The sequence below is a fragment of the Falco rusticolus genome, chromosome 3, assembly GCF_015220075.1.
Source record: "Falco rusticolus isolate bFalRus1 chromosome 3, bFalRus1.pri, whole genome shotgun sequence".
Classification (NCBI taxonomy): Eukaryota; Metazoa; Chordata; class Aves; order Falconiformes; family Falconidae; genus Falco; species Falco rusticolus.
The window spans coordinates 26,309,250-26,323,233 of record NC_051189.1 but is presented as its reverse complement, the minus strand read 5'-3'; the positions used below and the strand labels follow the sequence as shown (position 1 = coordinate 26,323,233).

General features: G+C 38.5%; 1 protein-coding gene across 47 annotated transcripts in view; it reads left to right on the top strand.

The window, feature by feature from the left end:
* Window positions 1-13,984, top strand: part of RIMS2 (regulating synaptic membrane exocytosis 2) — a 340,243-nt gene that overhangs the window by 255,874 nt on the left and 70,385 nt on the right. For 38 of the 47 annotated variants that reach the window (XM_037381121.1, XM_037381119.1, XM_037381115.1 and 35 more), the window contains 2 exons: window positions 8,151-8,323; window positions 9,357-9,611. In XM_037381121.1, coding sequence (XP_037237018.1) covers window positions 8,151-8,323; window positions 9,357-9,611 — 428 coding nt within the window. The remainder of the gene's footprint in view (window positions 1-8,150; window positions 8,324-9,356; window positions 9,612-13,984) is intronic. The other 9 variants (XM_037381127.1, XM_037381126.1, XM_037381125.1 and 6 more) reach the window with 1 other exon arrangement.

Genomic DNA, 13,984 nt, shown 5'->3' with positions numbered 1-13,984 from the left:
TGGTGGTAGCCTCTTGTTAATATGAATTGTCACGTCCCAGAGTCCTGTCCCAATGCCCTGATTTTCAGTAGAAGCTCTTTATGTGAGTGGTGACTTTAAGGTGGCTTTTGATGAGACATGATGAGACACCTGCTCTGCCATTATAAACCTTAAATTTTTGCTCCAGTGTGTAACACATCTTGGATTGCCTTATAAGTATTGTTCTTAAGGTGATGTTTAGAATTGTTCCTGTCTTTTACAATTTACAATTGTAAATTGTCTTTTACTTTACCTTAAACAACAGGTTTTTACCTACTGTGTTTTTCATAGGAGAGGTGGGATTTTAAACAGTGTCTTTGTGATTTTGAACAGTCTTTGGAATACTGTGGTAACTATATATACCCCGGCAGAAACTTTGCAGTGCTCTCTCCTTTCAGACTTTCTAAAACTTGGTCCTGACTTAAGGTAAGATTAAATAAGAACAATTAGTTCCCTAGACTGGATGAAACTTTCTTTGTGAATTAATTCTGCATCAGTAACAGCTTAATTTCAGAACAGATATTAGTGCGGCTGAAATTAGAGGTTGTCTTGATTTTCCAAAAGAATCATGTTGTATGGAAAAGAACATCAGACCAAGAGACTGCTTGGTGTTTTGAAACTGACTGCAGGAACAGATTTTTTTGTAGGAAAACAAACTTGTTGACAAGCTAATTCTCAGGATCACTAAAAGGCCCAAATACTTCTTCAGAACTGCTTTGCTGCTTTCTACTTTACAAAATATTTGCAGGTCCTTTTAAGTTCTCCTTGATGTAATCCCCAAATATTTTCTATTGTTCTCCTATATTTATTTCATATTGTGCACTTAGGGAGTTCTTATAAAAATTGCACCACATGCCAACATACGTGAAACATGATTTTTTGTATTTTGATTTGTCTTGCCTCTGCACTACCTCCCTTTAGATTTCCAGTTGTCCTCAGACAGTGATCCATTGGTGGCTTCTGCACTGCTGCTGCCCTTGCAGTTTCTTCTTCGTCTCCTGGATCACCTTGACCCATAGAGTGACAGAGTAATTTGGGTTGGAGGGGAGCTCAGAAGCTGTCTAGTCCAACCCTTAACTTAAAGCAGGGTCAGCTGTGAGATCAGTGCAGGTTGCTCAGGGCTTTATCCAGTCAAATCTTGAAAATATTTAAGGACGAAAACTGCCCAATTTTTCTGGGTGACTTGATCCACTGCTTCACTGTACCTATGGTAAAAATGTGCCTTCTTAAGTCAGTCAGAGCTTCTGTGAATTGCTTGCTCTTTCTTTTTGACACCCTTGCTGTATGACCTGGCAGGCTGCTGTTCGCTGCTCCCAAAGCCATCACTTCTCCAGGCAGAACTGCAGCCCCCGCAGCCTCCTCTCACAGGGCAGCTGCTCTAGCCCCAGCCATCCTGGTGGCCCTCCAATAAACTCATTCCATCTTATCGATGTTATTGTTGTACTTTGGGTCTCTAACCTGGATACAACATGATAGATGTGGTCTAATGACTCTGAAGGGGAATAATTACCCCCTTTCGTCTATCGGCTATGTTCCTGTCAATACAACCAAGGCTGCCTTCTTGGCTGCCAGGGCCCACTGCTGACCTGCTGGATCTTTTTTATTGTACAGTTTTCATTTACTAGTTTAGCAGTTGGATGTTTTTTAAAGCAACATGGCTTAGTTCTGTAGTGAAATCAAGTTTTAGGAACTCCTTTGCAAGACAGTATATGTGAGCGTAGGTTAGTGAAATCACTAAAAAGATGGCACCAAACTGCTGAAGGAAAGATGTGAGAACTTTTGAAGTGAAGTAGGGGTTTTTTTCACATGTTTGATAGAAATATTGATATTCCTTTTTACCGACATGTTTCAATTGGTGGCCTAACTTTATTGGAAATTAGGATGGTTTGGAAGGTGGGTTTTGCAAATGAGGCCACAGTCGGTTATTTATATTCAAGGTAGAAGTAGATTGGAATGTTCTGAACAATGGGAAAAAATAATGTTGGATAAGGAGTGGGAGTAAGGAAGGGATGTACAGTGGTTCCCTGTACATCCAGCTAGATTTACTGGTTCAGGCACCGTATTGCTGCTCAGAAGTAGCACCACCATGTGTAGCTCTCTCTGTTATGCTAATGCAAGACAAGAATGCCAAGAGAGGAATAGTAGGACCAGGGCCAAGAGGTCAAGGTGTGCCTAACGCAAAACAAGAGCTGGCTGAAGGGAGAACAAGTTTGGAACAGTGCCAATGGGACTCATCAGAAGAAAAATATAGGGTTAAGAAAGCAGGATCCAAGTATTAGGAATAAAAAAGGAGGAAGATAGGATAGGATCCAGGACTACAAAGCGGAAGTCACGATCAGCAGCCAAGAATGACCTGAGCTAGAACTGGTTGCAGCTCCATATTGAAAAGCTCAAGGCAATCATGGAGCTTATTATATACCTAATACCAAGCAGCGCAAGGATTAATCTCCCTGGTCAGTCCTTACATCTCCCAAGGGACTGGTGGATGCCAAGCGCAGCTGATAGCTGAAGCAGGGCTGTCAGAGGCTGACCTGGCTAGCTGTACCTCAGTTGTCTGGGCGGACCCTGACTGGAGTGACAAATGTAAGCACCGATTATTGACTTGGCTAAGTATGAATCACAGGCAAAGGCAGATTCATCAAAGCCTTCATCCTGGGTTTGTGTGTATGCAAGTGACAGATAAACATGTATTCACTCTACGTATTCATTTGTATATGGGATTTTGTAAAAAAATTACTTAGAATCTTTTACTTTATATAAATGTACTGTAATTGTTGTAAATATTAATAAGTATTTCATTTTATTTTTAATGGCAGGGTTCATTAGACAGCCATTAACAAAGGTTTTAGAAAGAATCAAAAAATCCAGTAACATTGATTCAAATAATGTGTACTAACTAAAACTTGCAATGTCTTTAGAGGCTGTAAACTTGCATCAAAAGCTACAGTTGAAATTACAGAACATTTTATACAATTGCTGTGCTCTGGCTGCTTGAGAGCTTTTGTCAGCGAGGCAAAGAACTATTGAAACAGTCCAGAATGGTTCTTTAATCTTCTTGTAGTAGCACAATGGACAATTGTCTGAAACATCTTCCCAACATTTTGATCAGTAAAAACACTGACCAGATTTGCATGTTCCTATGTAAGTGCTAGCAAATAAAAACTGATGAGTAGACTATATAAAAGAAGAAAAAAAAAGAGATAATAAAATAGAAAGACGGTTGGAAATCACTGACAATTTCCATTGCCTGGACAACTGCATGACTGCATAGTCCAAGATGGAACAGTGGTAACAATAGATAAAAGCAATACGAAGCACTTTAAAACTCCCTTTGAATTAGAAGTACCAAAAGAGTTTCTTTGAAGAACTAAGTATCGAGCAGATGTAGCTCTATGTGTCAGTCATACAGTGGTAGTTCACAAAGGGGTCAAAACATTTGCAGAGGTTGTTGTATTAGGAAGCAAAGCTTTTTCAGTGTTAATCTTGAATTTGTCACTACAGGAAACTAATTTACTGCAGTTACAAGGTATTGGCACAAACACTTAACTGGCACTTTTCTAGTGTCTCCAGCTGACTTTTTTTCTAATGCTGAGGAAAGTGTTTTTAGAAACTTGAAGATGACTTTGATAGAATCTGTAATAATTTTATGTAATAATGATAACATTAAATTTATCCCATTCTTCAGCACAGCAAAACAGGACAAAATTATCTTACCATTAAAACTACAAAAGTGACTTTTAATCAACCCCTCTGCTTGCAGCAGCCTTCCTATTGTTGAAACAGCTTGAAGAGGCTGGGTACTCTTACTGCTTTATGGGTCATAAAGGCCAGAATGCTGCCTTTATTATATGAGTCTTGATTGGGTTGGAAATGAAAATTTAACCTTCTTCCAATAAAAGAGCCATATATTTCCAGCATGGGGAATGACAGGAGATAATTTTCCTACTGCTGGGGCTGTTATTTAAAAAAGAAAAAAAAAGAAAAAAAGAAAAGGAATAGTATTTAATTAACCTGCGTAGTAGGCGGGTACACTTCACCACAGCCTGGACCTCCTGATTGTCCAACCCAGGGGACCTATCAGTGTGTGTGAGGTTCCCGTACTGTTCTTGTGCCCATGCTTTCTCCTGAGGGAAATTGGACCATAGAGGATAGTTGCTGGATCTGATGATCCAAACCTGTGGCCATGCTACAGCCAGGATCCAGCCATGGGAGCTGTAGTTCCCCAGCAGTGTGCATTCAGATGGTGCAAACTCCTACAGCACGGTACGTAGGGCAGCCCTGCAGAGGGATGGGAAATGGTAGCAATGTTTCAGATATAATGGGTGGATGGAACTTGGTTAATGATGACCTTTTCAGTCTAATAGTTGATCTTATCATACAGTCATTTAGAAAAAAGGAAAATGAAAACAAGGAAGTGTATAAAACATATGAAGATGTAATGCCTTGGGGCAGCTTTAGCCACAATAACAGAAGAAATAATAGTGCAAAACTGTGCAAAAATGGTTGTGTTTTACAGTAAGAGTATATGATATGAAAGAACTGAATACTTTTTAAAAATCAATATTCACATAGTGGAGGTGCCATTTTACTTTTGAGGCAGAGAGCAAAGGAGTACTTCAGAAACTGCCTTATACACAATTGCAATTTAAGAAACAAATGTAAAACTGAATGCCAGCATGGCTTCTGTCAGACAAGCAGTTGTGTTTCCTTCTGTCTTCTGTGTTGCAGTTACTGAAACACTAACATGCAATACGCTATTATAATCCATTTCCTAAACAAAATTGGATTAGGTATAGGTCAAAAGTAGACCTTAGCAGCAGAATAAAGAGCAATTTGGAGCAGATTTAATGAATGACTATTGAGGTATCTGAGCTTTGTCCAGCAAGAAATACAATTTAGTTTCAGCTTCTAGATATTACTTTGGTAGGCAGCTAACAGATGCTGAGACTGTAACTCAGACAATGTGTAAATAAATCTTTTAAAACCAAACATTGTATATTAATACATTCAGATTTCATGAAAGGATAAATTAACTTTTCCAGTTTCATATCTAAAGCATCCTGAAATAGTAAGGGTCAAATAATATTTCTATGCCTTCTCACCCAAATTGAAAACATTTGATAGGATGTACCTTTACATGCAACTGAGAAAAAAGAGACAAAGTAATGATCTGATCATCTTTTTTTACGTTATATTTCCAAATTATTTACGTTTTAAGTTGCTTTTCTTGCCATAGCAATTCTTAATCTTCACTGTATATCACTAGATTATTACTATTATATATACAGTAGCTTTAAAAAAAACAAAAACAATAATGTTGTTTCATTTGTGAAAATGTCTGATTTGTTATATACATCACATTGCTATGAAAAATGTTTTAAGAACTGATGTTCTCCAGGTGTGGAAATGAAACAGACAGAACCAAACCCACAGGTTTTTGAAACTTTCAGTGTGCTGAAGAATGACTCTTTAGAATAACTGTGCAATGTTGATACTGTTTGCTACTTAATGCTGCTTGCATGTATTTAATTTAGAAGGGCTCATTTCCAGATAGTGCTTGGCAAGCTCAGTGTGGGTTCTGCAGGCTGAGGTCTGTTATTCGATGAACCAGCACAAGTAACTATCTATCCCCTAACTGGAATGTAATTAACAATTCCATCAGTTATTTACATCTGACACTAAGGATAGCCATGTTAGGTCTGTAAGGCTAGCGGTGTGTCCATGTCTGAGGTCACTAGCCACTGGTGATATGGCAGCTGTTCACATAGGCATACACAATTTTGCTGTACATCAGCTTTGTTGGGAGCCAGGAGCAGCGTAGCCTTGGCAGCAAGAGTTCAGCATGGCAAGTACATCTGCTCGGGAGCCTTGGCAAATACAGAAGGCCTGAGGGCAGCTCTGTGCTGCCTTTTCTATAGTGTGTGATGGTAGCCCAGTACAGCAGGCTGTACTCCCAGTCTTTGTAGTTTTAGGCCAAATCAACACAAACTATACACATAACTTTGTCTTCAATGGAGAACTGTTCTAGGGAGGGTTAGGTGGGTGGAACTGATCAGATCAGACTCAGTATTCAGACATTTCACTAGGCATAGTTGTTTTTTTCTTCTCCAAAGGGCTAAGTAGTTGCTCTTTTAAAAGCAGATGCTGAAAAAGAAAAATCCTTTTATTCTGGTATAATGTTCCATTATCTCTGATGATAAAGACAGCTGTTTAATCATTCTTTGTATGTGCCAAGTGAATATATCAATAATAATAGGTACTGTCTTCTTTATCAAGCAAAAATATTAATGGCACCGATAAAACCAGTCAGTAAATATTACAACATTTAAACGTAAGCACAGAAAAACCCTGTGAGTTTATGGCTAGCTAAGTGCACTCTCACACTTGGAGGGTGGGGAGGGGGTGAGTGGTTTGTCAATGTCTCACACTTGAAGGGTGGGGAGGGGGTGAGTGGTTTGTCGATGAACTCTAATACTGTACAGATCAGTATGAAATCAGGAAGCTGTATATAATTTTACTGTATAAACCAGTACAGATCAGGAAGCCAGCCGCAGCGTGTGCAACCATTTTAGCTATGCGTGCAGTTCAGGTGGTGCTTTGGTCACCATCTGCCACAGGTGCACAGTGCAACTTGCACAAGCATTTTTTCTTGTCTTTATCTCATTTCCCTGTCTTAAAACGGGCAAAATAACTTACTGTTTCTAAGTGTAAAATTCATTTGGGGTAAATAGGCACTCAAATGCTATTCTGAAAGGCTATTTGGACACTGCACAGTCCTTCAGAATACTTCTCAGTGTAACATGCCTTGCAAGAGAACAGAAGCAAATGATGTGTCTACCTCATGAAAGGCAGTTATTCTAGAACTATAAAAAAAGAAGCAAATTTGATAGCTAAACCTAGACACCCTTCTTTTCTGCAGTACCACACAAGTCTGCCACGTTACATTACAAATTATTTCCTCCAGGTGGCTCAGTCCAGTGTTGCCACCCTCAGAGTCCAGCAAGCCACTGATGTATTATACAGATTATTTTCTCCCGTTGTTTTCTTCCAGTCCTGTTTGTGCTGCTCTTCACGTCTTTCCATACTGTCTTCTTTCTATGTCAGTCAAACAATTACCTGGTGACCATCAACAATTGATATTGCAGGACTATATTTCTGAAAATCTTGCCAAAATTTTGACAGATTTCTGTATACACAGGAATGTCTGTATATGAAGAGGAGAGGGAAAAATATCTTTCTGCTATTTATTATATCTTCACATAGTGCAATGCAGAGTGGCACAGACTTAGCATTAAATTAGAGCTAACTTGTTTAACGAGAACAAACAGCCATAAAATTTTGTTCACATCTAGTTTGAATACCTCTGCACAACACTGCTTTATGTTGTCTGTGCTTACTGCTGATCACCAGTCACTTGTCAGTTCTGTTTGGAATATACTGTTGACAAGCTCGAAAACCGTTGTAATTTTTCAGTTTCTGAGGCATTTATACACTGTCAGCACAAATTATCTCTAGCCCTGTCCCATCTTTTCAGACTTCGCAGCCCAGCAGTTCAGCAGGATGTGGGGTTGGTTTGCACAGCTGCAACACCACTTTGTCTTTTGCATTGATAATCTCACCTATTTACTTTAAAAAGGTATAATTGTTAACGTTGCTCAAGTGGAAGTTCTTGTAAATAGGCTAGCCCCCAAAAGAGATGTGTATTTTATAGAATGTGCCAAGCACATTCTGTCTCCTGTTCAATCTTTCACGAGCTCAGTAATCATGGGCAAGTCACCAAGTCTCTCTGCTTTCCTTTCTTGCACTGGTGAAAGTGTTATGGTAAGAGTATTCTATGATGGTTTAGATGTCTTTTCTAAGGTTTGTGAAACCTTTGAAAGAGTTAGAAGTTTTGTACAAGCCACTCTATGGGTGAGGCTGGGGAGCTAATACCTTGAATGGGATAGCAAAACAGAGTAAAATGAACAGAAACCAAGACATAACTTGTATTCTCTACCAGTTGAGAACTTCATTAGAAAAATTCAGGCAGTCTGACAAAGGCAGTTAAGAGAGCATCAGGGACCAGCTCCACAGCTGATTTGTGGTAATATGTCACTGACAACACCTGTATCTTTGTCCCTTTGCTGTTACAGTATCGGTCAGGACGGGATCCTCAGCGAGGCTCAGACAACATTTCCAATAAGTCTTCAGACAGCGATGTTAGTGATGTCTCCGCTGTGTCACGGACAAGCAGCGCTTCACGTTTCAGCAGTACAAGCTACATGTCTGTCCAGTCCGAGCGTCCAAGAGGAAACAAGAAAATAAGGTGAGCGTGACGAGCTGTAGTGCCAGCCATAGCCAAGTAATTTAAGTAACTGAACATTTGTCAATATTTGTATTTGAAGGTATTTTTTTGCCTGGGTTGAAATTTGCAGGGAGTTTGTAAAATGGTGGTTTAAATGCCTTCTTCATCTAATGCTCTTTGAAGACTTCGTGGTATTTGTTTTTAGCCAAGTTTTGTCATCTTGGGTTATAATAGCATACATTAAAATAACAAGCATATGCTGTCAGCAAGCATTAGACACACTTAAACTTGCACTTTCTGAAAAAAACATTTTGTAAAATACTTAATATGGCTGAAAAGACAGTTTAACTTGAAAAGTCATGCCGGCAATGTCACAGGCACCTTTTAAGCCAGAGCTGATGAAGTTTTATAGAAGTCTTATTTAGTAGTTACACAGATTAATTCAACTTATATAATACGTAACACTAGTCCAGTTTAACTGTAGGCATACAACTGTTGCACTACTCTTCAACAAGATGTATATAGCGTATCTGTTAGCAAAGCACAGTGCTGCCTTTGCCTGTGCCCTGCGCACACTCAGAGGAGCTTTGGCTGTAGAAGGAATGAAAGATCATTTTTCTTGCCTTCTGAGGTGTAACCCACCTGCATATCTCAGCAAAATTCAATGTCAGCCTATATTAATTCTCAGAAAATTTTCCTCTTGAGAGAAATGGTGCATTTGAAAAGATTATTTAAACATCTGCTTATATGAGCATTGTTAAGACCACATTGTTTCTGTCATACAGTCATGTATACTTTTCTAAATGTGATGTATTGCCACGCAACTTTTATTCAAAAAGGGACTTAGACACCATCCTAAGACAATGTCCCAAGGATGTTGAGGTCTTAGCCAACATGATTTATCTTGTGACTGCTTCCATCTGTCAGTTTTTATTTAATTTCTTTTGCATTTCCTTTCTTGTGAGTTCATGCATGCTCTTCTCCATGACTTTAATTTATTCTTTTCTTTTCTTTTTTCTTTTTGCATGCCTCTTTCAATTTTTTTTTACTTCAGAAGGAAAAGGGATATAGAGGGAAAACAAGAGGGAGGGCTGGAAGGGAATGAACAAGGTGGAATATTTCCTGAGGAGGAAGAAAAAGAGGAGGAGGAGGAGGAGGAGGAGGAGGAAAAAGCAAAGGAGCAAGAAATTAATGAAAAAGGGGAAGGGCAAGAAGTGACAGAGAACTGTGATAAGCAGGAAGTCAAAGGATCAGGGCATGATGAAAAAGCTCAAGAAGACCAAGCTGAGGAAGGGAAAGAGAATGACAGGTAAAATATACGTCTGTTTCTATAGACCTATTCTTCTTCCTGTACCAGAACCCTATTTGTCTTCTCCTTTTTTTCCTTTTGCTTAGCTTGTTGTCCATGTTCTCTGCAGCTTTTTTTGGTTTCAAACATGATTATTTCATTTAAGCAAGTTTTACTCTCAGCTTCTGTGAACTTGTTCTGCATACCAAATGATTCAGCATACTAACTTGACTCATTATTATGCACGCAGCTACAGCATATTCTTTTAAATTTGTTGGGTTTTTTTTTTTTAATTGGTTTAGACCAATTGGTTTGGGTTTGAATATAATAACCAATAGAAATTTTAAGATTCCTCATTATATTCCCTGCTTGAATTATTATTTCAGGGGAAAATCCTTTCTTGAGTGATATCTCATCAATATCAAAACCATCTTTACTTTCATGTGTGTCAGTACTTAAGAAGAGAATTTGGATTTTTTTTTTTAAATCCTCTTTGTGTAGGCTGATAAATGTGCATATTGACTGACAATCAACGTGGATAAGCAGAGTTTTCCATTGGTTTTATTCCATGTGAATAACTGTCATGGGTTTCTGTATTGTGGAGGGGTCATGTACCACTGCTGCTGTATTGTGTCCAGAAACATTTCAGCACAATTGGCTACAGTTTTATCAGATAATGTCCTAGATTCATACATTTTACTACAATTCCTTTGAACCATGACTTTTAATGTAAATGGGTGACATTTTGTATTGCAAAATCCATGTAATTTGCATTAAGAGAAATACGATATTCCTTCTTTCTTCATTAGCAAAAATTGAGTTTGAGATTTGCTGAGTATTCTTGAACCCCCTCTCACCTACACAAGAATGGCTGAAAATCTCAGGAAAAAAAAAAAAAGTTTAACCTGCTAATTGTGCACAACCTATAGGTAACATGCCTGTAAAACTATGCTCATACGTACTAGGGTAAGCACAGAGTGCTCTATGGCAGTCCACTTTCTTCCTTTGCTACAAAATTATGTGTGTACATGCCTGTACACACACACACACACGTAGACATGCACAAAGAAAAGGTGATACAAAAAGAGAATAAAAATGCACAGCTTTCCATCTGGGATGGTATAGGCCAGTATAGCCATACTACTGCTTTTATATATTAAGGGCCATCATTCCTTCACTCATGTGAGTGCATTTTAGAATTCAGCAAAAGTTTAGAAACAGTTGTCTTTAAGACTACCTTGGCATACATATTCCAGGGACTGCTAATTGGTAATGTGGAAAAAGATGTTTTAAAGATTTTTTCTCTCCCGGCTCCCACTAAGTTCCCAGTTTAGTGGATCTGGAAGTCCTGTCTCTCAGAAAGCATGACCCTGTTCCTGGTTTCCAGCTTTCACTCAGGTTAGTCTTCAGCCAAAATGCTTTCCCCACAGAAAATAAAGTCCTCTGAGAAACAACTTCTTGTTCCCCATGCCAGCCTGTTCGTCTGCTCCGTGCCCTCAGGAAGAAGCAGCAGAAGTAGGGAGTCCCTACCTGCTGGAGAAACAAAATATTTTAAGTGACTGCTCTGCAGTGACACTTGTTTTTGTTAGATTTTGGTTCCCAGTGTGGAAATCAGCCTTTGGTATTATTTGCCCACTTTGCATGTTTTGGCTACTTTCAGTATGTAAATTGTGAATAAAAAGGGAAGTTTCTCTATATCCACCTTCTTTTTCCCCATGGTACAATAAATGCTCATCTTTTCAGTATTGTCTGAACATGCTTCTAGGGTAAGAAACAAACTGCAAAGTACAAATTGATTCCTGTATAAGTACAGGTATAGGTACATCTATACATTCATATACAATTGTGCATGATTAACACATTGAAATACCATGACTTGTGAATTCAGTGCACAAACCTGAAGGCAGAATTGATCCAAAGCATTGTTGTAAATTCAGTGCCGACTTCTCACTTCTTTGGCAATTTATAAAATACCTTATACCTTGCAATTTATAATAATAATAATAATAAAATATATATATATATATATATATAAAAGATATATTTTCAGACATGCCACCAATATTAAACAGTCACCAAAATGTTATTTAATAATTAAAAATATCAATAGGTATTGGAGATACCCAATAGAATCAAAGCAGCCAGTTCATCCATCACAGAACAATAGTAACTTGTCATCTAGTTCCTGAGATCCTGGACTTCAAGAAAAGTTATATTGCAGACGGGAATTTTCAACATACATTTTTACTTCAGAGGTACATCTTTAGTTGAACAGCAGTCACCTTTCCTCTGGGCAATCTGGAATGTGGGGGCTGCTCTCAGTCACTCCAGCATCAAAAATTAGCTTATTAAGGACACATCATACCTCTTGATGTCACTGTGCTTATGTACTTTATAACGCTAACAGTCACATTAAGGGCTTCAATCTGCTGAGATCATAGGTGGGTTCAATGTAACTTAAATGACCGTGAAGACAGATATCATGGATCCATCCCATGCCTATTTTAAAGAGTCCCTCAGTGCAATAAGCTGCTTTAGCTTTTGGAGCACTGAAGCACAATAAATCAATAAACCTTTTTTTGGCAGAAATAGCTGCAGCATCAGATTTTGCCTTCATTAAACCTTGTAAAACTAAACCTTGGCATATGGTTGACCTATAGGGAAAACATAATTATGTTCTTTCTTGGCGATACGTGTCAGTAAGCAGAAAGCATGGATCAAGCTTCCCTGTTGCAATTTTTAAGGATGCCTTATGTACAGTTCCCTGGCATTATATCTTATTCCAGCCCCCTGATGATTTCAAGGAGAAAAAAAAAGCCCTCTTAGTTCTAATATGTGATTATTCTAATTTTTATTGCAGGAAATCTGTTTAAGTCTGCTCTAAATCTTAACCTTCCTTATTTTTCTAAATATCAATCCTAAGCATTAGTTCTGATAATCACAATAGATTTGTTTTATCATATGAATACACAGCAATTGTAATCACAGAGCAGGATCTCACTGTGCTACATGCTGTTGAAATACAGAAGAAAAATACAACCTCTGTTCCAAGCACACAGAATCTAAATCATGAGATGACACATGAGTCTAGAGAGGGAAACACAGAGGAATTGAGAAATGTTCCACATAACACAAGATCGGGGACATCTTGGCAACAGGGAGTACTAAGAGGAGATTTGAAGAAAGAAAATAATTGTGAATGTTTCTGGAGAACTCTTTTCAAGCATTAAAGTCAATGAGGAAAAAACATGAGGTGCTTACTAAAAATATATCTAGTGGATGATGGGGCAAGTCTGATGAGCAGCAGGAGCTGTTCTTTCAGTCTTGAATGTGAGAAGATAAATGTGATAAAGAACAACTGCTAAAATACTGGAAAATAAAGATGAATTATGTACAACTAGATAAAAGAGAGTATAGTTTTTTACTGATGTATGGAGAAAGGTGACAGCCAAACTGAAAGGCTATGAAACTTATCTTTCCTACAGTGTCCTGGAAGGGGTTAGGTTAGGTAAATTGCCAGGGCTGGAGAAAAGCATGGCAGTAGCTGGCATCTGAAATGGTGAGAGAGTGGACAAAGCAATTAGCTGTGTGGGTGGACAGAGAGGGTAGAGATGTGAAACAGGAAGCATGCACAAGTCACAAAAAAGTGGACCTAATATGAAGCCTGAATTAAAAGGCCTGCCCAGATAACCATTCTGAATGACACACATGATCCACACGACTGGGAGAAGGAGACAAGAGATCTTGGAGTGAAATACTGAGTTTAATGATATTTTGCTGAGATGGGCGATTCACAAGGAGGTGCCAAAGAAAGGTTTTAGTGTAGGCAGGAGGAGACAAGGGAGATGAGAGGGAGTGTTCACTGCAGAAGGGATAATACTTTGATGTCATTGATAATGAGACAATGCCTGAGGGACAGGGACAGAGGAGACAGTGCTACAGCCCTGTGGGACTGTCACAGTTAACTCGGTGGGCAAAAAATGAGAATCTACTAGAGCACATTTTGAATGAGAGGTTAATGAAAGAAAAAATTGGGAGTGTATGAACTGTGGGAACTAAGGGAAGTAACATATTAGAGCATGGTTAATTGTAGCAAAGCAAAGCAGGGAACTGCACTTCTGAAATCTTAAGAAATCACTTAAGACTTTGGCAGTTTCAACTGAATGTAAAAAGGGGAAGACAGTTGTTTGGAAAGGGTTTAAAATGGAATTGGAAAACAAGAACTCAAGAGATTTACATAAAACAATGTGCCCAATTAATTCAGAGATTAAAAGGAGAAAGGAAATGTGGCTGTAGTTGCAGAACTGATGAGAGCAAGAGCAGAGGTACTGCATTACTTCTGAAGGTATATGCTAAAGCATGTTTCTATGATTTGGGGAAAGAGCCAGTGATGT